The following is a 26,041-nucleotide window of genomic DNA, read 5'->3' on the forward strand; positions in this document are numbered from 1 at the left end:
TAAAAATGCAAAATGCAAATTAGGAGGAGAGGGATCGGAGCTGAAAATAAAGTTTCAAGAACATCCTTAAAACAAAAAAAGAGAAGGATCCATGAGAGCATCAACTGTGGATGGATTGTGGATGGAGGCCCAGCTGTTAAAGATGAGGACTGTGCGTAGGAACATGTCTGTTTAAACCCGCTTGTCTTCCACTTAAACTGAACACACCTCACCTACACAACTTCACTTAATCGCTCCACTTCCCGGCGAGTCACTTCCTAGTGACTCATTCAAGCTGGCCTTCCTGCTCAAAGGTTAAATTTGTAAAGAGGAGCAGCCTTTTCCACCCAAAAAACTAAAGTTAACATTGACTAGAACACAGCTGGGACCAGAAACACATACGCTGTTCACATGTGCAGCAGACACCTGGGCTTAAATGAGCAGCAAAAGATGACAAAACACGTCCTCCCTCATAGAACTGCAGAACAAACACTGTCTCCCATTCCCTCTCATTAAATCTGGCGTGTATGAAAAATGGGCGTTATGTGTTAATAAGAAAATAACACCCATCACACGTCCCACACAAAAAGAGGACTGGGAAGACGTACATGGCTGTCCATCAGCCGAGAGCTGTAGCTCATACGGCAACACGAGATGACAGGTAATGATATCTTTCGATACAATGCCAAATGTTGACTTGCACATACCAAAAACTGTGGAAATTGTATTCGTAGGTTATGTTGCTGTGTGGGATGATAACAGACCAAAAACAAATACAGCAAAAAGAGTAACCAACAGTGAGATGAACTTGGTCTGTTTAATTGGCTGCCAATGGTGGCATATTGTCAAAAGCTGACAATCTGTCCTTTTGTTCATCTTTCGATGTGGAAGTCTAGTTGGAAACAAACAAACCTTGGCTCAACGTCTAAACAATTTAATTTCACCAGGTAATTGCTCATGCATGGTACCTAATGGGAGACGATCGTTGCTATATTCAATTCTTTATTTCCATCATTGTTTGATTTATTCTCTTTGGACAGAACCTGCACAGCCTTGCTACCTCAGCGACTCATCACCTGATCCAAACCTCACCTCGCACAGATGCCAGCTCCTCTCTCTTCCCTGTGCCGCTCACTCCTTCCTGCTACATGCTGCTACTGGCTGCCTGTGCTGCTCTCTCTCTCCAACACCTGGTGCCTGGGTCCTTATAAACAATACTTTGTGAATTACCAGTGATATACTGCATATTGGCTTGGGTTTGTTGACCTGACCCCTGTTGGCTCATTGCACTCCAGGTTGCGTTTCTAGCGTGCTGCTTGTTCTGCTTGTTCCGTGAGATACAACCCTGTAACCTTTTATACAACAATACTTTAATCTTTGTGAAACTAGTGTTCTTAAATTAATTTGAATTGCTTTACAAAGTTTTAAGCATGGTAGCAGCATGGCTCTGTGTAAGCATGTAAACACTTTAACTTGGCAAATAATAAACCTGCTTGGTATCAGTGTATTTGCATGGTCATTGTTAACATGTTAGCATTTAGCAGCAGTGTTGTGCCTCAAAGAACCGCTGGCGTAGCTGTAGATTCAGAGTCTAAAAAATCATGGACGCTGTCTCACACAGGTATACAAACGTAACCAAGGCATTTGTTATTCATTTCAGTTATTATATATACAACAACTGTCCTAAAAGAACTGCAGGAACAAGGATCACTTTTCTTTATGAACATGTGTCTAACGATCTTGATCTGGCTAGCATGTGCATTTGTTCTGCGAGCAAGTGAAAGAGTCAACTTATTTTTAATACCATTTTTCATTTTTAAACACAGCATGATGCATGACTTTGAGGTAATGTATGTATTTGTGGCTATGTAAGATTAATAACTGTAATATGACAACAGTGAAACAAAGTAAACTTTGCTGTAGTGCTGTACCACCAGACTACAGAGGTGCTTCTTTCCTTTTTTCCTGTGAGACCCCTAAATGCACCCTCAGGACTCTGCCATAAAAACCCATTTTTCACCAGGTTGGACAAGTAAAAAAATTGAGATATTAAGAATATCTATAATAATATACATAAATAGTTAATCTCGTTGCTGGTCGTCTCATTTACTTATGTACGGGCATCAATATCAAACTGAGACTGTTTCATTACCAGTCAAAAACTCCTTTCAGTATGTTTAACATACTGTCCACTGACTGGAAGAACTTAAGATCATGTCGGTATTGTTGATAATTATATTACAATATAAAAATGACAAGAAGTCTTTCCAAAACTTCAAAGAGTGAGTTTCTGAGAGGTACTAATCATAAAACCTGACTATATTTGGTTCGGCGGTATATATACAGCTGACAGATCAATATAGTGTTAGGCTAGGGAAGCATCACCCTGCCTCAGCCACCTCACATATTTCAAGTGAATATTGCTTTTCCGGGCTGCTGCTCTCTTTGCGTGGCTAAAATCCTCTAATATATGACCAGTGTTTGTCCTGTGCTGGCCTCCAAGGCATCCAATATTTTCTCAGCTGGTGCTGGAGTGTGGTACTGTGAGGAATGACACTCAACTCACGCGTCTCTTTATTATGCCCCATATTTACCTTCGACTTCATACAGACTTTTCATTTAAACTGCTAAACTGCACATGTAAGGTAAGGCAAGGTAAGGTAAGGTAGTCATGAGTAGTCTTAGAAAAGAAAAAGGGGGAAGAGCCAACACAAACTTACTGAAAATTCTTTAATGAAGACAACCTGACTTTATTTGACCTCACTTCAGGTGAGCCACGACATGTCATTGTCCTGATGTGACCAGATTCCAGTCAGTCTTGGAAACAGGATTTTTTCCGCGTGCGTGACATCAAAGGGAGAGAAAGAGCACAGTGCAGCATAGTGGACTGGCTGCTGCACTGAATTTCAAAGATGAAAGAGCTGCTGCGCTGGCTTCAGACTGCGAGTAACCGCTGTGAGGGGGGAGAGGAACTGAGAGTAGGATGGAAAAGTATCGAAACAGACGTACAGGAAGAGAAAAGCCGGGGTGAGAAAAGGAGAGATGGGGTGCTGGGCAAAACAAGGCCTGACGGGGGCCACCAGGAGCTTGTCTCTGAGGGTTTTTGTTCGGGAGGTGGATGGAGGAAGGCATCACAATAATGTACTCTACAGGAAGCTGTGAGGGTGGTTGACACTGATGGTGGGGACAGGAGATGGGTGGAACAGTGTTAGATGACTGCTGTGGTGGGGCTACAGGGATCAATATCCTTTTAGTTCCCAACCAATATTTCTCTCAGTTAAAAGCAGAAGAAAAAATAAATCTAGACAGAGGCTCTGGCTCTGGTGAAATATGGCTTCTGTCCAGGCCATAGTGTGGTAGTGAAGGACAGAGGGATGTATTGTAAATATAAGGTAATACATCAGTAAAAGACATTCTCTATATGAAGAAAAGTTTTCTTTAACACATCTGGCAGACTTCCTCTTACATATCATGTGTACTAGTTGCATTTGTCTTGATGTAATAATAAAGAGCTCACAGAAGGAGTCTGCAGGTGCCACCCGGCTTTGACCTTGACAGTGACACATGGTGCAAGCAAAAATCAATCCACAGCTCCACCTTGTGGGCATGGCCATGTTCTGCAAGAGGGGGCACACAATGATTGGAATTCATCAAACGTCAGTAGCCAGAAATCACAGTCTGAAGTACAGTCTGTCCTGTTATTCATATCACCCGAAATTACAGCCTGATGCCTAGCAGACTCCCTGATGAGCTGATATACTGAATCTGATATGCTAAAAGACGAGGCCAGTTTAAATGTGTTACATTTTTATGGGCGAACCACAATGTTGTCACTAAAACAAAGTAGACTTAACAGGTGCTGGATTTTAGGAGATGAAACCTGTTCAGTTGAATGACATCATCAGTAATGCACCTATGTGGCACCAGACGTGTAGGTAATCTAAACTGGTTCTACTTCCTCCACCACTAATTTTAGACCATGCCACAGTGGAAGAGGAAGGAAGGAAGGAGGGAGGTAAAAGAGGTGCCAAAAAAGGAAGAGACAGAGAAGGTCACAGTAGTACTGTGCCACCACAGTGAGTAAGCATGTGTGTGTGTGTGTATCAGTATGAACAGGAGGATGGTCTGGATAGGACAAAGAGGACGCGCCTGCCCACACAGATGACCAGAGAGCAAGTATGCCAGTGAGCCGGTGACTGCCAAATAATCCAACGACAGCAAGACCGCCAGCCAGAAAGTCAGCCAGCTACCCATGCATGCATGCACACATACACGAACACACACATGAACACACACACCGTCATCCAGACAGCCAGCCAACGATCCATGACTGCAAGATGTGTTACTTTTTGCTGCCAATACCAGCAGGCCAGCAGGCAGACCGAGAGCATGAAGACACTTCAGAGCTGCCTTATCTGGCCTTCAGCTCTATCAGAAAACAATGAACATCCTGGCTGCAACTTCTGTGAACTGAAACATGGACAGTGTTTTATAGCAAGTGCATAAATGCACATCACAGTAGATACTTTATAGGGGTTTTGTTACTACAGTCTTACTTGGTATTATATGAACGAGCGTATGGTGGGCTAATGTTAGCAAACCTAAGCTATGTATTGTTGTGTAGCTGATATAACTGAGTTGGTTCACCGACTCTGTGGCTTGTTTTCAAACTACTTATTGAGTATTTACCATTATTCTCTGATCTCATGGCCACAGCCGTTCTTGTTCAGGAAATGTTACTTAGAGTAGCGTTAGTACACATTTTCAGGTTCTAAACTGGTTAACAACTAGGAGGAACATTTCTGAAAATGTTCCTTAGTTGGCAACAGAACCAGGCCCAGAGATGTTTCCCTTGTCAGAGACAGTTTTTCCTGTGAGAGATCCACAAAGACTGTTCACTGTTAATGGTCTTATAACAGTAGTTAAGTAGTTCCACAGTGGAACATAGTGAAAACCCCGATCTGTGGCTACTGGGAGTGGCAGTTCCTTTTTTTCCTTTTTCTAAATGTATGTAATTTACGTACTTCTCCTTTAATTTATCAGCTTGAACGCTTGTCACTATGTGACTATGTGTTCTGTTGTACTGGCTTTATTTTATGGAAAACTAAAAATATGTCCCACAAATGCATATGATTTCAGTTTTGATGTGAATGAATAGCCACACAAAACATATGCCAGTAATATTCTTCAGTCAAAACCTGTTATGTTAAGTGGCTTTGATTATTTTTGTCAGGCAATTTGAACATCTAACAGGCTTTTTAAACATCTGGTGCTGGATCTGACTCTTTTTATATCCAAAAGTAAGAGAGAAGCATCTGAAAGTAGTTTCTCTTCAGCGCGCTTGGCTTCATCAGGGGCATACTAGCTATTTACTGCTTGCATTGCTATTACTATACACCTCCCAGAAGCATTTATTTGGATAATATCCTCATTGAGACAAGCGTGCCGAGCACCAAAATAGGCTTGTAATTAAAAGATGCCGGGGATTCTGGAGAAAAAAAAATAAAAGCGGTCGAGTGAGTTATTAAGGTCCTTCCTGTGGTTTAAAAACCAACGGCACCTGGATGCTGCTTGCTTCTGTAAGACTACCAAATGACACGCACAGGAAGAGAGAGAGATTGGAGAGTGCAGGCAGACACACACAAACATGCAGAGTTGACAGATCCAGACACACACTTTCACACACAGTCAGATAAACGCACACACACTTTCACACACAGTCAGATAAACGCACACACACAACGCCTCCACAAACATACAGAGTTGGCAAATCTGGTGAGGTAATGCTCCCTCCCTTCTGCCTTCCATGCACACTTCCTCTGCTTGGAATAATTGCTGCCTGGCTGCTTGTCTGGGAGAGCGAGCTGCTCCGTTCATTAGTTGCTCTAAATATCAGACACGGCATCACTTTTAAAGGCTTAATTTCTCTGCAGTCACAGCCCCTCTCTCTGATCCTCGCCCGTCGAGAGCCGCGGAATATGCTCCTGTTCTCGCAGGCGTGACCTAAATAGATAAGTAGTAAATGAACGGGGGCCCTTTTCTTTTGGCAACCGTGGAGAAATTAACGGACAGAGATGAGAGCAGACGAAAGGGGCACGCTTGTGGTGGGAGGGTGTCTGAACTCGAGTGGAGCAGCAGTGACAGTGATTGCAATAGAGACAGCAGTATCCATGTTCTCTCAAAAGCGGCAAAACAAGACGTCCGTTTCCATGGAGACCAGCAAACAGTCATATTTCTTAAGGGACTATTGGGCTTCCTGTGGTGCTTAGTGATTGGCTCATTCAGATGCTGCAGATACGGTACCTGAGGGAGATGGCTCATCCTGCCGGTCTTAGAGCTGTGAGGACAGGATGTGTACGCCTCACAGGACCAGACCTGAAGTCACTTCACACAACAACAGGCCTCTAACCTGCAACTTGTCTCCGTTTCTTATGCGACACAAATGGGATTTGAGCATATATCAGAGTAGGATAAAACCCCACCACGAAACAACAAGGTTACACTAGAATCGATGGGATAATGTGTCGATCTTTGATTTAGGAAGTACCTTGACTTATCACCATACAATGTTTACATGCACTACAGCATATTGAATATGTGACCACTAAAACTGAGCATTTGGAGGTGGGCTGAAACACATCTGGCCACATTTATAACAATGTGTTAATGCCATGCATTTCCATCTTCATGTATAGAAACTACACTAATGAATCAAACCAATATTGCTGTCAGCCAGCAGCATAGATGCTAATTAAGAGCCAAGCATTAGCAGTGACAGTTTTTCTAATAGCCCATTTCACACATGCACTTGCTACTGTAAATGCTCCGGAAATTTTACATTAGCATCATGTTTGAGAGGGGCCACAAGCTGTTAATCCATAAAAGTTGCTCTGGCAATCTATCTTGTCTTTCATAGGTCAATCTGAAAACATGAAATTATTCATTAATTTAGTCTATGATGGAACCTGAAAGCAGATAGAAATGGTGCCAATGGATCACCATCCAGCACTTAATTTTTCCAAGATATTTTGTGACAATAGCATAGTAAAAGCGAGGTTTATACCAACCAACCAACCTAAACGCTGATGGTGTCATTATTCCATAGCCATTACATTGTAAAATCAACATTTATAGTACTTCATAATGATAATTTTACAGCAAAAAACTTCAATTGCCAGTTGAACTACTTTTCAAATCTTAGTTTAAATGATGTCCTAGATGGTCAGATTTTTACTGTAGCTTATTTTAGTTATCTATGATGTTTGTTAAAAGTGTAATCTGGGTAGAGAAAGTATGACATCAGTGATCCGAGGGAAAGTCAACGACAGGAACAGGATTTTGGCAAGAAAAGCTAATAAAATGGTTAAAGAAGTCCTTGTTTGAGCTGCACTGACTGTTCAATCTGAGAAAAACACTGGGAAAAGACAAACTACAAATCTCTGAGAACAAGGTAATCAGAATTGTGTTGGGTTCGAAACCAAGAGTTTGCATGTTGGCAATATACCTATGCATATTAAAATAATGAATACAATTCAATAAAAAAGGTCAAATTATGGCTTATGGAAAACCTGTACGTGTAAACTTTTGATCCTGGTTATGATTCATATGGAATTCTTATAATTTATTTTTTACTGTTTGACTCAAGGTGATTTTATTGTAAGAAACTGAGATATGCATGTGTTGGTTTGTTGGTGGTATGATGACATCTTGTCAGCTGGACTGCATCCTTTGAGCCTATGCAACAAGGGCCACAAAGGAAATACACTTCGGATTTTATTGTGCCATTGAAATATAGTTGTGTGTGATTTAACGTCCTCCTTCGCATTACGTCAACTAAACTAAACGTCCTTGTTTTGTTTTTGAAGCACAACGAAGCCACGTTTTCTGGCTGAATGCACTAGAAGAAATCATTTCAGTCTTCCAAGGTGTGCCTTTAATACAGGAAAAACAGCCATTATGGTGAAGCATCACACATGTCCTATATGTGAAATACAGTTCACACAGATCACTTTCTGTCCCGTCCTTGGAAAATACAAGGCAGGTTTTATTGTCTGACCTCTCCTTGGAAATATATAGGCCCCTTTTGTTGTCTTTTCTGTCCTTGACAGCATGACACATCATGCTGGATGTTCACCTTTAGGCTGACAATTAACAGAGCTTTAAAATGTGACAGTAATGGCTGAAGGATAAGTCAGTGTGTACCTGTATGGTGTGAGTGTGTGTATGTGTGGGTATGTGAATGCCTGTATATGGTGGTGACAGAGACAGTGTGTGCAAGTACTGTATGTGAGCCCCTGTTAAATCAGGTACCTCTGGATCTCACAGTTTCTGTTGCATTGTTTCTGTTTAATTTCCCTATTGATCATGGTGAACTGTTTTATACCAAATAAAGGGTAACTCCACCAATTTTGGACTTGAAAGTTTGTTTATAGATCTTGGGAAGTGCTACTACTACTATACAGCAGAACCACAGATATCGTCTTTTTTATTCCACGCTTTCTTCTTTCTTGTCAAAACCCGTCCCATACATTACCCACAGTAACTTAGTAACTGAGTGAAGTCAACGAAGACAATTTATCAGATTAAATGCAGGTTCCTCTGGAGCAACAAACGCTTCATGCTTCTTTTTTCACATACTCTTTTCTGTAACCTCAATGATAAACTTGTTGTAACATTATTTAAACAGTAACATTCTGCAGCAGGCTACTACAAAAAACAAAATTGCATGTGAGATTCTATCCATAAATAGCACTTTAATAGTACGGTTATTGTACTTGGACATTTTCTGAGTATGTGAGATTGTGCATCAGATGTGTTGCAACATACCGTCACCTTCTCTAAATCAGCTTCTGAGGAGGTGGGAGACAGGGGGCTGATGGGACTGAGGGAAGGGGAGCTTCCAACACTGGAGACGCACTCGGGATCAGGAACGTACAGAACCTGCAAACACAATCCATGTCTGTATTTACACAGGCACTGCCTCTGTGCAAACACGCACTGCACGCCACACATGCACACACAAGGAGCAATAAAACATAATCTCTCTTGCACACATATGCATACAGCCCAACCATGAGTGTGAAGCGGAAAATAACATGAAATCATGTGAATGGCCTCATGCTATTGACAAGGAGACACAGAGAAAGTGAGAGTGACTAAATCAACATGTCAGAATTAGCAGTGATGGTTCATGGTTTTCATGAAGTTAGGTTCGACTTCAATGACAAAGAAGGGGATGGTTAGCTTTTATATAATATATATATAATTATACTTTATTGCTTTCTTGCTTAAAGTTAGATACGAAGATTGATATCATGGAGCTTTCCAAATTCACTAAAAAATATCAAATACAGGGCTCAAACCACCGTTTGGATGCAGCTCAACTGAGCATTGTTTGCCAGGAGCTGAGATGAGGGATGCCAACGGGATTGGTCTACGTGCCTTGTCTCCATTCGTCAGGATTTCATTTTTTGGGCCAAGAAATACAAAATATCATTTTGGATGTTTGTCACGTTCCCCATTAAATAAATAAATAAATAAATCAAATTTGGGTTTACTGCTTAAAAAAAATGACAAACACAAAAGCCAGGGAGGCTGGCATTGTGTTTAGCTGGCTAAAGATGGGTAGCTTGCGTCATGTTGTCGGAACTGAAGCATCTTTGGGAGAATTTAAGGATCACACACATTATTATACCTTTTTAGAACCAAAATAGGTCTTTTGCAATTAATTGCATCCTAATGGGACAACGGACACTGTAATTAGCAGGCAATTAAGTGGGGTGACAGATAAGTACGGATGTGAACAGTGAGTCAGCAAACTGCTCTGAGAAAGTACGAGGATAAACACATGCATATTCCCCCCAAAAAACTATCTAAACTCCCATATGTGATTGTGAGATAAAGGCAAACCATTGAGAATGCATTATGAACTGTCAAAAACAGCTATTAAGAGATCGACCCCTAGGTGAGATGCTGTAGATGTGAGGTTGCTGTGGGACAGTGATGAAGTGATGCAGCTGAATATATCAGTGGAGGCGTGCACGGCGGTTCACACCTGGCCAGGCACCACTGCTCTGGAGAACAGCTTGTTCAGCTGAACCAGTTCGTTGGGTGTGGTGTCAAACTTGAGCGCAATGCTGTTCAACGTGTCCCGCGATTCCACCTGGACCACAAAACAAGAGAGAGGACACAAAAATCACACTCCTGTTTCTTGTTCAGGGCATTTCCATAAAGCTGTACAGAGAAGACTTGATGATGTGACACAGATGATGAGAGATGGAGGGAGAAAAGCTGACAACTGTGCAAAGCTGTGCATTTATTACTGTAAAAGGTTTTAATGTTGCTTGTTTTGTGCATCTTAGATTTTGGGATGTTATGCAAATTAAAGCTGTCAGCTGTTGACCAGGAATAGATTCTCATGGGAGGCAATGTTGCCGGTTAAATATGAACTGACATGAATGTCAGCAGCAGTCTTGTGTTATCTTTTGAACCCTTCGTGTAGCAACATCTACCGTTTTTCACTTTCAAACAAGGATGATTCTTTTATGTGCAGAAAGTCTAGGGCTACAACTATGAATTAAAATCACTGTTGTCATTGTTGATTAATCTCTCAATTATTTGATTCATCATTATATAAAGTCTATAAAGCACTAGATAATCGTGCAAAAAAACCCTCATAATTTCCCACACCCAAGGTGATGTTTTCAAATTGATCGTCCGCTGAACAACCAAACAGTGATTGTTCCATCATAGCTTAGTAACTGTAACCAGGCACAGTAGGTCTGCCAAGCTTTAGATTTCTCCACACGTTGAAGCTTTGTTCAGGGGCTTAAAGCGAGAAAATGTAGTGTAGCTACAATCATTAGCATGTGCGGCATCTGTACAGCGTTAGAATGTTGATTAAGAACTAAAATGCTAACTATTCAGTACAGCCTTACTACCTTATTTTTTGGGGGATATAGGTAACAAAAAAGGGTTAGGGTTAGGGACAGTTTTTTGTCTGACCAACAGCTGTAAACCCAAATATTTAGATTACAATCATACAAAACAGAAAAGCAGCAAATTCTCACTTTTATTTGAGTAGCTGCAGCCAAATGATTGTTGACATTTTTGCTTCATCAGTAACTGATCAGTTATTAAAATATTAGCTGATTAATTTTTGTTGGTTAATTAGTTGATTGATTGGCTTATCTATTAAGCATTATCTCAGTCATTCAATTCAATTTGATAAAGCATAGCATCCTGAACGATATTAAGTTTACAAACTTGCAGTCCAATATTTAGCCTCAGTCGAGCTTAAACGTATCATTGAGGCTGCTGTTGTGGCTACACCCTGTGCTCAGCTGCTGCACCCTGCAGTGTGACACAGGTGCATTTGCTTGTCTCCACCAGTTAAAATCCATACAACAGAGATGTACTGCACATGTCTGAACTAGTTAAGCATCTAACATGCCCAGTGGGAGTTTCTACCTTCCAAATAAGGATGACAACCATGTCAGAAAGGGCCTGCATGTGAGGAAGGTGGTATGAAAAAGTGAATACCGTGTGCTCATGGGAAAGAACCCCCTAAAAACCAGACAGGCAGGGCTGACTCTGAGCTGTGTATAATTAGGACAGGATAATGGAACCGTGTGTTTTAGTGCAACAGTCATGGGACTGCTTCAGTGGCGCTCAGCATGTGTGTGTGTGTGTGTGTGTGTGTGTGTGTTTGTGTGTGTGTGTGTGTGTGTGAGAGTGCGTGCCAACAGCCCCACAAAAACACAGAGGAATGACAGCTTCTCCAAATTCTTGACACGACAGATTGTTTCCAGGAGGATATTCTTGCCCAAACAGACAGACAGACAGTACAGTCACAGACAGGTAGCTGAGGAAGGGGAACCAAGACAGACAAGCTGGAACATTAGTAACACAGAATCATTGTGTGTGAGGCAGTCACACATGACATGATCAGGATCATGATCAAGTCTCAACAGATAACAACATCGAGGGGAAGAAGCAGAAAACTCAGAAACTCAGAAGCCATTAGCAACCAGTGAATGTTTCACAGTAAGTATCTACTACTATATCTTCACTAACTCAGCTCCAAAAACAGACCATTTTGTCTCTAGGTAGCAACTGACAGTCACAGTGAAATGAAATATTAGAAGCTTTCATATCTTTCACACACAAAATCCTTAGTAAACTCAGTAGCGGAGAGATAAGAGTGCTTGGGCTAAGATTAGGTTTTCAACAGAATTAATATTTCAACTATTTGAAATATATAAAGTGTACTTGATTTAGAAGGAACAACAGAGCCATATGGGATCATCCTCAGAATGTGTGGCTCAGAGAGGCGAGCGAACCAAGCACTCAGCAGCACAAATACTCAAATTGTGTTCTTAAGCCTGTTAGCTTGAGTTTATTCTGAGGATGGGACAGAGGAGGAATTTGGAGACTGAGGCAAGGCTGACGACAGGAGCAATGCTGCTGTGGGTAGCCAGTTTAGGACTGAGACAGGATGGACATTTAGGTGACATTTCAGAGAAATCAGTGTTTGACTTTAAATGAAATATGTAGTATATTTCCTCTTAGTCGAGGCAAAAACACTTCTGATCCAGTAAGAGATGGTGGTGCATTCCCAGCAAAAAGCAGGAAAACTAGTCATTCAAACTTGAAAGACCCCTGCAGAAAACAGTGAGACATGTTGACTGTGCATTGTACTTCCAGCACAAATCCATTTCACATCAGCTTCAACTTATCATTTTCCGTTTCTTTTCAGTTTTCAGTCGCTGTTTGGTTACGTTCAGCAACAAAGACACTTTGTTAAGTTTAGGAAAACATGCTTTGGGTTAAAATAGACCCTTACACAACTTTAAACAAGTGTCCAGTCATTTTGGTGGCTGAGGTATGGCAGCAAGAGGGTCCTCTTGCTGGGGAATCTTGCTGGGGCATGGCCTTTCTTTGCGGAGTTGGCACTTTCTCCCCGTGCTTGTGGGGGTTTCGTCTGGATACTTCGGTTTCTCATACCATCATAACATGCCACTAGGGTGATTCTCCAATCAGTGGCCTTGACCAAGGACTACCTTGACATGCAACAACACAGATATGTCTCTGCGAAAAACCCTCTTTGTGTAAATGATAAAAAAACTAGCTAATGATGGCAGAAATACAGTAGAAACAGCTAGTTCTGTCCCACCATCACAGGTTATTTCTTATAAATTCTTTCTTCCTGTACTGGACTGGACTATGACAACTGAACTAGCTAGGCTTAGAAAAATCTGGGCTGAGAGTGCTAAAACAAGGCCCAGATTGCAGGCCATACTGAGTTTGGATGCCCTACCCTCTGGGGGAACAAACTAATCAGATACGAGGTCAGTCACGCTGCTGGGATACAGTCTCCCTGACTCAGCAATGTGTGCAACTTTGTTTGGACAACAATGAACAAGGCAGAGCAGGGATGCACTGTGCAGTATGGATTTGGTTGGTAGGCTCTGCAGGGCTGACTGAGACAGTTTCACTTGCAGAGATTTCATGGTGAGAGCTACACTGCAGCTGATGATGGGATGGGAGGAGGTAGATTAGGTGCGTACTGATTGCAAATAGATGTCAGTGGATTTAAGGAAAGTGAAGACCATAGGCAAACCTTTAGGCTTCCTTTACCCTTTAAACACAGACATGGATATTCAGGCACTGATTACAAACAAAATATTTTTTATTATTCATCAGTACTGGTGTAGCAAGTGACAAGTGAAAAATGACTGATCTGACTGAGAAAGATTCACACATAGACCACCTGTTCATCTACATATGTGTCTATTTTTGCCCTGTTCACAGACAGATCTTATTGAAGGGTCAAAGTGGAAATACAAAATAATGGCAGTTTGTTTAGATAATTCAATTGTCCAGCGAGATTAAATGTTAATTTGATCATTTTCTGGCAACAAATCAAATTAGAAGACATCCTTCATATTTCAAAATACAATTTGATACCTTTAGATTTTCACTGCTTGTTCATCAGACCACATTCAATTCAATAATGGAGGGACTGAGAAACCAAAGTGTGTGTTCCTGGTGTCCTTGTAGACCTTTCACTAATAGAAGAAACTCATATAGGTGAGGTTGAACAGTACACACTAGTTTACAGCTGGCTACCCTAGATTTTAAGGCAGCCTGTGTCCAAATTATATTATGTGCTGTGGTTTAACACCATGTTATTGAGTTCAATAATCAGGGTTGCCATCAACAACATAATATAACTGCACTTACTGCACAAAGATACATTCAAGCTGCACGTCATGATCAGGTTCTTAAAATATGCCACTTATGTGTTGTATCAAATATACCCCTGAGAGAAAGATACTGGCATGTTAATATGACACAAGGTGTCGTATCCAACTTGTATTCAACTTGAAAAAATACTGATACCATGTTTGATACCATGGGGATAAATTGATACAACATGGAGGGCATAAAATTATAGATTTTAATTAGAAGACATATATAACAGCATGTGTATAGTGTGTGTTTGGAATATGTATGGACACTACAGAGGTGCACGTGTCAACTCACTGTCGCAGAGGAGAGCGAAAAAACGCAGTTAGTACCGTTGTATTGATACTGCCGTATTACTTACTGTTGATCAGACTTAGAAGCCAAATCCAGCAAACCAAACTGGGTTCATCCGATAGATGCTATAAAATATGGACATAGCCTCTATGACATCACCCTGGTTGCTGAGAACTAGCTAGACAGCTACCAGCAAGCTAGCGCCCTTAATTATACATAACATTAAGCCTTAACATAATTAAAATGAGTGAGGTATATACAAATTCACCCCTGTACAGTTGTCATGAACAAGGAAACTATAAAAGTCAAAACCATTTTTTTTGTGCCAGGCTGTAAACATGCTTATTTCTGCTGTAGAGTAGTAAGAGTAACTGAGATGTTGAGGATTCAAAGCTGATCAATACTGATGCAGATGATCTATGTTTCATGTAAATGTCATATCTAAAAACCAAGATAAGAATCAATACTCACTGAGCTCAGATTTGTCTGAATTTGAGCTTGTCAATGCAAGTAAATATAGTCTAAAGACAAGGAAGTGTGATGACGGAAACTAAAAAATACCTTGGTGCCTTTCACCTTAGTGAATAAAAGAAACTACTGAAGCAAAACCACGAACAAGACATAAGGAGGATCAGGTGACAGTTATGTGTCCCATCTCAAACATCTCCTCTTAACTGTGTTATTAACAACTGCTCTTAGACATCCTATGACAGTATCAAGGTCCTCCATGATTTGTCATCTCATCAGCTCTGTAGAGGGAGTCGTACTGCTCATTCAGACAACAGCATGTCACCTTGATAAATATCCTGTCTCAACGCAGAAGCAGAGATCAGACCCAGAGTGGCAAAGTATCTGTGACACTACGATGACGAGTACAAACACGCAGTTGCTGTGTATTTACAACATAGCCATAAAAAGCAGGATAATAACCTCAAAGTATAGCCTAACCATTTAAAATTATTACTGTTGTGTGTCATATACAATCAATCATCCCATCTTCAAATTATTAACAGTCCCTTGTTCAGCATTTGTGTTTGTGTGATGGTGTTTTATGATTGAAAATTGAAGTCCTTAAAGTAGGAATATGAAAAGAGTTAATAATCAGCAGGGCTCCTACAGTGTCAGAGCCCTTCATCTAGGCGGCTTCAGCACAGAGCATCGATTCTCCCTTGGTCCTATTTGCTACCGTCTCATCCATGAACTATTTATTTTTAGCTTTATAGCTCCTGTGTTGCTCAGCACAAAGCTAGCCTATAGGACATTCAGGTCTACAGGACATTTACAGCTAGAACACTGTTTTGTGTGGTTTTCTTGAGCATTCTGCAACAGCAGGTCACATATTTGGCTTATGTGGAAGAAACCTCTGCTTTTTCCTTTACAAACCAGATATTTGAAAGCTTAGCCGGACCTATGAAAGCTGCTGGCTCTAGTATCAAATAGCTGCTCTGGTCGTTCCTGTATCAAGAGCTCAGCCAATCAATATGGGTAAAAATATCTGGTGTTCAAAGAAGTAAACACTGGCAAGGCCAGGTGGTGGGCTGATCCTGGCACCTAATGTGGTGTAATAATAGTATGATTCAAGTTTGCCATTTAAGCTTTATTAATCACTTGTCCCAAATAGGCAAGTAATATAAGCAAAACACAGCTAGCTTCATATGTCACAGAACCACCAAGGCACCACTAAAATGACACATGATGCGCAGCCATTGATTGTACTGTAAGAGGAGCCGTCTCTAACTCAATTAAGTGGCAGAGGACATGCAAATGTGACCCACTGATAAAGACCTGTTATTGACACATTGACAGCAGAACGAGGAAGGGAGGGGAGGAGAAAGAGAGCTATCACAATCAGGATCATAGCCACTAATGACAGGTGAACCCTATCTTCTTATCCTTCGAATCAATAATACCCATTATTCATCTCAAAGTGGGGATGAATAATTAAGCTCCTTCCTCTTTGGGTGACATCTGTCCTTTCGAGAAGAAGGGTAGAGGAAGGCCGTGGCAGCCATCTTGAGAGTGACTGACATCTAGCTAATGGTCACCTTGTTGAACAGAAGAGGACGCACAGATTCAGCAAAGGCGGTCGGGCCGGACAGCCAAAGACTAATAGCTCCATTAAAGAGACCGTTGGCATCTTGGTAAGAACATTAAGTATGGAACATGAGAGCAAATCTATGAGTGCTACTGCAAAAGGTCAACCAAGGGAAGAAGATGCAATCTCATAGCTACGGCTCCTTGGTCAGATAATTAAGCAGAAAGGTGTCTAAAGGTAACCTTTAACAGATGTTGGCTGAGCTACAGTTTTATGTAGGACCTGTTCCTGCACTGAGACTGCCTCGGCTTCTCAATGAAAAATGAGGAGATGAGTCACAGAGAGGAAAAACTAAAAAAAATTTGAAAAAGGGAGAAGAGTAAAAGAGACACCATAACAACACCATGAATCTACTGTATTGTCATCAAACTGGAAATAAAACTCATCAGTGTAAGGTTTAATCACCCATAATGCTCTATCAAAGCAGCTATCGCTCCTCATTTTATAATGAAGGGTGAAGCCAAGGTTTAGCATGACAGTTGCCATGGTGACATTGTCGTTACTATCCTAATGGCATGTCTATTGTGTGCAACTACACCCTTGCTGATCGTTTGCAGACCTAAATTTAGACCCCTCTATAAATGACGGGGGAGAGAGTCACATTATTCTGTCCTTTTTAAGGGGACACCAAACAAGTTTGCGGGTCTCACTTTCAAGCTCTGATGGATCCCTTGTGCCAGGCTCTGACCTCCTGGCCACTGATTTGCCAGAACATATACGCATTTCTGGGAGGGGGTCAGTACTTTTGTATTTGTTCAACCAAGCGGGGAAAAAACATTACAGTATAAACTGTACATCTGCTGAGTGGATTACAATGACATGCGAATGGATATTTGACATGTTATATTAAACATAAAAAAATGTCTAAAACATTTTTTGATTACATATAAGACAACCAGTAAAAGGTTACTGGGAAACTCCTAATCATTATATTCAAAGGTAAACTAGGTAACTATTTTCAGTGATGACTGCTATTTCCCACTTACATGGTGATAATGACAAATTGCTGTTTTAGATGTTATCTGTTTCCTACCTATGGACCACCAATCGAAATTAGTTTATAGCTAACTCTGGTACAGCTACGCAGGTGTGCATTGCGCCTCACCATTGAACAAACAAAAGAACAAACAAACAAACAAACAAACAAACAAATAAATAAATAAAGGGGAGGGCGATCTGGCAAAAAAATTAAATAAATAAATATATATACATACATATATAGAAAGACATTTAATACTGCGTTCTCTATGATATGCATGAAAATACAATAGTCTGAAAGATCGATCACAATTCGGTGATCGATCACCTAATGTTAGCTAAAATTACAGTTTCACACACTGAATGGACAACTGATTAAACAATCAGATTCCCTCAGTTACACTTTCAAGTACATCACATTAATATCTACTAGCATTTGCTGTCAGTCAGCACTTGACTGATAACAAACTCCACCTATAGGGTGGGGAAATGACCCACACACACTTATTTGATTGTTTTTTGGGTGACAGCCATACCACTGTGTTGGTCTTCTTAAAACACCAAAAACATGCAATCCTCTCTAATTTCTTAAATATCAAAATGATACAGAGTGGCATTTGATTCTCTAAAATATTTGGCCAAGAATAGAGACTGAGTGACTTTATGTTGCATGTTTACCAGATTATAGCCACCGTGTTTTCAAGTTTGGCTGACTAACAAAATAAATGTTGATACAGTTTCTAAAAATAAATCTAAAAATAAGAAGTCAGCTTACAGCTTTGATTCTGCCCTTGGTTTTATGGAGATCATAGGTACCAGGGAGGTTGTTGTTGTGATAATTGATCACCCCTGCAGTACATGCCCACAAATGACAATACAACTGAAACAACCAGTATCAATACAGGCCCCAGCTCATAGCATGTTCAAATAAGACTGAAAGTTAAGATAGTGAGATGCTGACAGCTGGGTCATGTCTGCTGTTTTATACATCAAGCTACCCATCCATCAGGTTCCATCTTCTCCACATTCATTCCCCTCTATCTGCTCCTCCATACCTTTAAACATTGCCGACCACACACCCCATCATTCCTTCATCATCCATTGACTTGTTCTCCTCCTCACAGACAGGGAGCTGAGAAAGAGATCAAACAGTGGGATCTCCTCTCCTACCCAACAGTGAATAATGTAAACAGAGTGACTGATTGTCAGGAGAGTGCAGAGTTAAGATTGCTGCTGATGTGTGTGTCTTGCACATGCACTCACACCTGGTGAGTTGTATGACTCATCTAATGTCCACAAGTCCTCTAATGCCTGCCATGCTTCTTCTAAGCCCTGCAGAAATCCATTCAACCTACAGACTGATGTGACTGCCAGACCATGGCTAGCCTTAACCTTCTTCACATCTGGTACAATCATGACACTGGATCTGAATCTTACTGTAGATCAAATACAGTAGAGTAGCATTTATAAAACTGAAAATTAAGTGTATGCAAACATTGGTAGTTGGGTATTAAACCTCAATATTGTTCTGGTACAGACTGAAACAAGCCTGTAGTAATAAGTATCAAAGACTGTCAATAACAGAAAGCTGGCACTGAATGCTTGCTCAGAATTATAGTCTTGTTAATTCATCCTTCAATCAGATAGTTGCCAATTTAAATCACTCATTGTCATTTTTAGACACTTTCACTGAGGAACTTCCTCTATGCCTTCTTGTGTTTTGACAAGACTTGACAATGATAGATTTGCCTTTTAAAAAAAGAAAGAGTTCTGTAAAAAAAAAAAAAAAAGAAAGTCTATAGCCATTCTAGCAACTCTGTGAGGCTGAACCTGGGCAAAGCAGTGTTGTTAGTCAAATGCTAACGCTAACATGTGCAAAATGACAACGTTAACGTTTGATAGGTAGGTACGTCTGTTTACAATGTTCATCAACGTTTGCTAATTAGCATTGCATACAAAATGCAGCTGAGACAGATGGGAATGTCATTAATGCCAAGCATTTGGTCAGAAAGCAAAATCCCAAAGTATCGGACAAATTAAATATTTTGTCCTGATGATGGCACTAGAAGAGTCACAATAGATTACCAATTTCCTGGTAATCCATCAAGTATTTGTTGAGATACTTCACATGATAACCAAAACTTCCATCTTCATGGGAGCACTTGGGAAGTCTTTAGGGGTCATCCTCTGGGAACAATGAATGTCTGCATACATTTAATCATCATCCATCCAACAGGTGAGATATTTCAGTCTGGACCGACCAACTGACCGACATTGCCATCCCTAGAGCCATGCTGCTAGCATGGCCAAATATTTCAAATGATACCCAGTTGTAAAAATGAATGCACATTTTTATGACTACTGGTTTACTACAGCCCACTAGAAAACAGTTTATAATGCTAATAATATAATAATAATCTGACTGATCATGTTGATGGCAAGAATAACAACATCGTGAATGCTAACAACCTTCTCCTTTCCTCCTAGGCCTACAAATTGGAATCCAGACAGTCCTTCCCCCAAAAACTGCTCTCGAGTGTCACTATACAAAATGTAATGAGAGCTTTGCTGTGCCAGTTTTACTGAGTGCACTGCAATAGACTGAAACAGAGTGTGGGCTGGGAGGTTCAGGCCAAAAAAATCAACATGACTCAACATTTAAGAAGTTTGGTATATATCACAAAGTGGATGTTATCTTTGTAGTTTTGGCCATGGTTGCTTTTGGTTATGACGACACTAAACTCCAAGTTAATTGCTAGGATCTCTGAATGAGGCAACAATGAAAAAAGAAGTCTGGAGGGGTGATAAAAACTATCTTGCTGTACTTTTGTGGGAAATCTATGCCTCCATTTGACTGCAAGCAGTAGAGAGGTGACCAGGTAATTAACTGGGGATGTAGTCATCACTAGTGTCTTAAAATCCCTGTGCCACTATGATGCCCTGATCAGACAGGTCTTAACCCTCTGTCCCCTGGGTGAGAGTCCTGAGAGGCCCAATCAGTCGCAATGGCTTGTTCCAAATGCAGGCTTTGTCGCTTCTTGGTCAGTTTTAATGATGGTCCTGGAGCATCATGAACAACAACATTGTGGGTTGCAAAGCTATGACATCAAAACAACATGATTGGTCAGTGGAAATGATGGTCCTGGAACAACATTAATTATGATGTTATAGGAACAACACCAACACGGTGATATCAGACAGACCGTCTGCTGTGAACATCCATTTCAGTTCAGAGACCAACGTCCTGGTTCCACCTACCCATAAATGTGAGCTCAGTTTTCCTGTGTAGTGAAGGATTATTTTTTGGATATGCTTTTGGTTTCACCCCAGGATAACCTTCCTAACCTGTAACCCTTCTTGAACCATCTGACTTGTTTCTTCCCCAATTTGACTTCCTTGTAGTGATGTCACCATGTCACAAGATCAATCACACTTACCTTAGAGAGTATGTTGTTTGTATAACCAATGGAAATGATGGCCAAAGCAATTAAACTGAAATGATGAGTTGTGAGGCTTTCCCATTCTTTTTTTGATGTATTTCAGCGAGCCAAAAATAGGTGTGTGTACTCCTTCAGTTTCAAAGCTTCAAAACTAACACCAAAGTTGTAATAAACCAGAATTTTCCTTTAAAGCTATTTGTAGCTATTTGCTAGTCAAGACATCCTCTGGGTCCCTGGAGTTTGGGCAAAATCCAAAATAGCATCCCAACTCGAGCATCTATGTCTACGGTGTGATAAAGCTGGCGCGTCTGGAGATTGATATTTGCAGCCTACTCTCTCTCAGCTCTTCTTTTAGTTTGACTTTGACTGGCCATCCAATCATCCAGTCATTGAGAAAAAAGGGTCACCTCTATGCTGCTCTTTGCCTCTCTCTATCTACGTCTTTCTGTCTCCTCATCTATCTCTGTTGTTCCCACACACGTCAAACACTTTTTTAATTGAATCAGGTCAGCCAATAGCTGGACTTGGCTGAATAGACTCGCGTTATCAGTGTCTAGGCAGATGGGTTGCAGCTGCTCAGGTTATTTCTCAATACCAAAAAAAAGGGACAGAGAAAGAACCCTGTTTGTGAGGTAGAGGGGTGAGGGAGAGGGAGGGAGATTGTATTGATAAGGCGGCATAAGAGGAAACCCTCCTTTTTCCTGGGGGCGCCAGGCGATAGATGATAAACTTATCTGCCGGAGAGCGAAATAAGAAAACATCGCCGGCTGTCCCCCCGGTGCGGGAGATGAGTTTAAGATAAAGCTGCTTCTCAATCACTGGGACACTGGTGACCATGTGTCTGTCACAGTGTAGGGGAGGCATGGTTATACCGCCTTAAATGCTCTCCGTGGCCCTAAGCCTCGTCGCTACGTGCCGCTGCAGCATGTCAGATTACAGGACACAATTATCGGCAGTGCTCGATACATCCATCACAGTAGCCGCAATCTAGTGGGGGTGGGGGGTAAAGAGGAGGAAAGAGCGATGGCTGACAAGAACAGGATTGGTATGCTGTGTGATTGAGATATGAATCTTTTTCCCCCCAAGGTAAACATTACATTTCTCCCTATTTTCTTTACCACAAACATTTCTGTCCATCTTGCTGACTTGTTGTGGCCCTTCTGCTCATATCATGGCCATGGCACAGTGTTTGGGCTCTGACAAATATCTTGTTGAGGTTTAGGTTGTTCAAACATCAGCAAGATAAACAAGGGCCTTGTCAATCAGAAAGTCTTGGATGACTGACAGGTTGGGGAGGCGGAGGATGTGGAGGTGGCGTCGGTGTTGCTGAGGTGTTGGAGATGGGGGAAAGGGAGCCAATCACAAAACCTACAGCAGCTCCTGGAGCCAGGAGCGAAACCCAGAGAAACTCATTTGCAAAACAATTGCCAGAAATCGGAAAAGAAAAGAAGAGTTTGGGAGAAGAGACTGGAATGTCGTGTGAGAGACGAGTGAGAGACCACAGAGAGGCTGCCCCCCCCCTCCTTTCCTCTCTCCTTCCTCCCTTCATCTCCTCCTCTCCTTTCAGCAGACAGGCAGACAGCCGGAGCAGAGCCACAGCAATCCCACTCCTCACTGTTGCCACGCAGAGAGAGAGGCGAGGAAAAGCAGTCTGACTGCAGCTGGATTTGAGGGTCATTTGAAGAACACAACCAGGCAAAGCAGAGACAGGCTCCATTTTCAGATCACGCCAGGGAACCAGAGCCCTCTCTCGCTAACTCACCCTCTCTCTCTCTCAATCGCCTCACCCCCCCTCCCCTTCTTCTACACAACAGCTAAATCAATAGAAATGACAACGCAGTTGGAAGGTCATTCGCAAGCACAGCGAGCTCTGTGGTGGAATGCTCTCCGATAGGTGGCACAGAGAACGAATGGAAAAACAAATACACATCCTGCCAGCGCTCCTGCTCGTCTGTCCTGCTCTGAGCCAGCTGGAGGAATACATACGGAGCTGCTACAATTACTGTCTCCTTTCTATACATCAACATGCAAAATGGAGCTGAGCGTTGTGCTGCTGCACAGGGACTCTTTAACAGAGGATACACTGTTTCCATGAGCTTTCTATCAGCTACCCTGCACGTCTGTCTACACAGACACACACACAGTCCTCTTTATGTAAACAGATTGAGAATGAGGTACACGTGTTACACTGGCAAAATCCACAAAATGCTTCTCCCCTCACTAATGAGCTACCAAGCATGGTCAGACACGGTGCCTTCACAACACACAAACACAACAGCTACAGCTAGAATATTACTGGAGCTAGTCAGAGCTACAGAAACCACCACCAGCAGCAGACACACACACACAGAAGCAGCAGCAGCAGCACGGGAGCAGGAAAGCATCAAAAACACACAGCGACATTAACACAGAAAGAGCAGAGTTGCTTGTGCATTACTCACAGAATATTCAATGGTCCCTTTGGGTCTCTGGAACGACATGCGCCTCCCATCCTTCTTCTCTGGAGTCTTCTTCTGGCCGGTATCTGAAAGCAAGCGAGGCAAGGTACGCATTACATTCATGTTCCTCTCTCCCCAGCTTGTCACAAGCTGCCGTTTCCCAGCCCCGTGGGTAGACAGCTCATTCGTCAACAGTGAGCGAGCCAGCCAGCCAGCCAGCGATGTGAGCTGTGAGCGCTGGACCACTTTCTATCTCTCTCTCCTCCCTCTCTCTCCTTCTCGCTCTGCTTCTACCCTCCTGCCCTCGCTCTCCCTATATCACACTGTCCTCTCTCTCTCTGTCTTCTTCCTCCTCGCCTGCCGTGCGGTGCAATGACAGCCGTTGAAACCAGTTCACCTTGCCTTCCTCCCTGTTGCCTCTCACAGCAGACTGAGATCAGGCCGACCTCCATCAGGGCACTACTGCTCTGGATGGGAGCCTGAGAGGAGAAGATGGATTCAGTTGGGAAGAGGGGGGTGCTAAAGCTGGAGATGGAGAAGAAAGGAAAGTGGGGGCTGAACCAGAGGGTGGATGGAGAAGGGAGGGTTTACTGCTAAATGGTGGTTGAGTAATAGGGGGATGTAGTTTAGGGAAGTGGTAACTGAAGAAAAGGGTGGAGGTTCAGAAATTTAGTTGTAGCCATTTTCAAAAGAATAATCCAGATTTTCTACTTTCTGTGAAAAGAGCTGATAAAGTTAGTCGCTACTACAAGGTACAAGACTGAGCAGAAGGCAGAGGGTGACGATCCAGGTTGGATAGTTGGGGGAATCATGACAAAGATAGAGAATAAGAGAATGAAACAGCTGGCAGCTTGGGGGTTTTAGTCTAAGAGTAAGAGGAATACCATATAGAAGACATGGCTGGTTTTGGGCATATACAGGACACATTAATGTAGGGTTGATGGTGACCGAAATCTATGCAAGAAAGCACATAAGGAAGCTGGGGGGTGGTGTGAGGTTGGGATAAAGCATGGAGATGAGGGCAAGTGGGTGGATGGAATATTGAAGCAAGTAGATGAAAGAGAGGCAAAAGATAGGATGGGAGATAAAAGAAACTGGAAGGGGGACTCTTGGGAATGGAGAAGATCTAGATTAGGGGCTGACTCTGGTCGTCTTTGACTTATGAGAACAAGGGCAAATGGATTTGTGGAATAATGTGCAAGGCAGTGTTGATTGGAAGTGTAGGGAGTGAGGGCCAAGAACGGTACTGACTGAAGAGGTTTCGAGGAGTTTTGATGAAGGATTTATACAGGACATAAGTTGACCCAGTGCCCTCAGAAGCCTCCCTTAAACATCTTTCTTTTGTCGGTGTTGCACATGACTAATGAGTCCCTTTATTTGTGTTTTTCTCATCAGGCATCTCAGATAGCTCAAAACATGAGTCATACACCAGTGCTGCTATTTCTGGGGCTCAGGACAGCCTGGCTGAAAGTGAGAGGGGAGGGGAAATCAGAGCTGCCTCAGGTGTAAATATCAGTCTTGTAAAGATGATACTGTAGATTTTACTTTTCATGAAATCTATGGATATCATACTGATGTTGTCAAATGAGACTAGATACATTCTAAGTCTTTGTTTATAATACTATCAGCTCATAATCACTGCAGGGGAAAATATTTAAGGAAATCAGTGGCCTATGTAAAGGATTTATGCTTTTTACATGACAATTATTTTATTGTATTGATTTACACATGTCATTTTAAAGCTTCTATTGAGGTTGTTGAATGAAGTTTCAAATATTTAATCACAGCCCAAAAATAAAAATAAAGTACAATATATTTATGTATAATAAAGTAAAATAAAGAAATGGAGTGCAGACCACCAAGTGAATGCAGATACACAACATGATTTCTAAGTAAATTACTATGGTAGTGTTGGAGCCGAAATAGATTTTTTGTTATTGTGGTTAGATAAATGTAATTTATGTTGCTGTCCTGTTGAAGGTAAGCAATTGTTGAGTCTCATTCCCAGGTCGTCAAACACCAACACTTTGAGTTGGTAGCTTTGTCCCAGCCAGCGTCGGCATTAAACAACCAGGGAATGAGACTCAACTATCAAGGGAAGACAACTGATGAATTATGGTTAAAATGTCCACGGTATAAATTAAGCTTTGATGCTCAAAACCATTTCGGTACAGCCCTGGTTAAATTGGTTAGAAAATGGTCATGTTCTGTCTAAATGCTGCACAGTTGGCTACAAAAGGTTTTATTGTGGGTGCAGGAGGTGAAAAAAAAGCCACCTCTCTATTAATTAGTCTTTGAAGCATATAAAATAAATATTTTGGGACTTTACATTCACTTGTTTCATCATCATCATACTGATGCTCTTTCCAACCCTAGATGCTTTACGATTAATAGCTCATCATGCTGCTGTCTGTATTTTTGATTCTCTCTGTTCAGGTCAACTGCAGTTTGGATCTGGTCTCCTTATCATCAGGTCTATTGGAATTATGTGTGACTGTGCTTGGGTTTTCTTTGGATCAGGTCCATCTTTTTGAGGACCAATCCAAGCACATCAGGTCCAGGCAGGT

At 41.7% G+C, this 26,041-nt stretch overlaps 1 protein-coding gene across 4 annotated transcripts in view; it reads right to left on the reverse strand.

Annotated features, from left to right (window-relative positions):
• Nucleotides 1–26,041, reverse strand: part of oxr1a (oxidation resistance 1a) — a 166,679-nt gene that overhangs the window by 25,676 nt on the left and 114,962 nt on the right. For 2 of the 4 annotated variants that reach the window (XM_073484848.1, XM_073484850.1), the window contains 3 exons: nucleotides 23,478–23,560; nucleotides 10,034–10,141; nucleotides 8,812–8,919 (listed from right to left, as the gene is read on the reverse strand). In XM_073484848.1, the coding sequence (XP_073340949.1) occupies nucleotides 8,812–8,919; nucleotides 10,034–10,141; nucleotides 23,478–23,560 (299 nt within the window). Of the gene's footprint in view, nucleotides 1–8,805; nucleotides 8,920–10,033; nucleotides 10,142–23,477; nucleotides 23,561–26,041 lie in introns of all 4 variants that reach the window. The other 2 variants (XM_073484847.1, XM_073484849.1) reach the window with 1 other exon arrangement.

The sequence above is a fragment of the Pagrus major genome, chromosome 17 (genome assembly GCF_040436345.1).
Source record: "Pagrus major chromosome 17, Pma_NU_1.0".
NCBI lineage: Eukaryota > Metazoa > Chordata > Actinopteri > Spariformes > Sparidae > Pagrus > Pagrus major.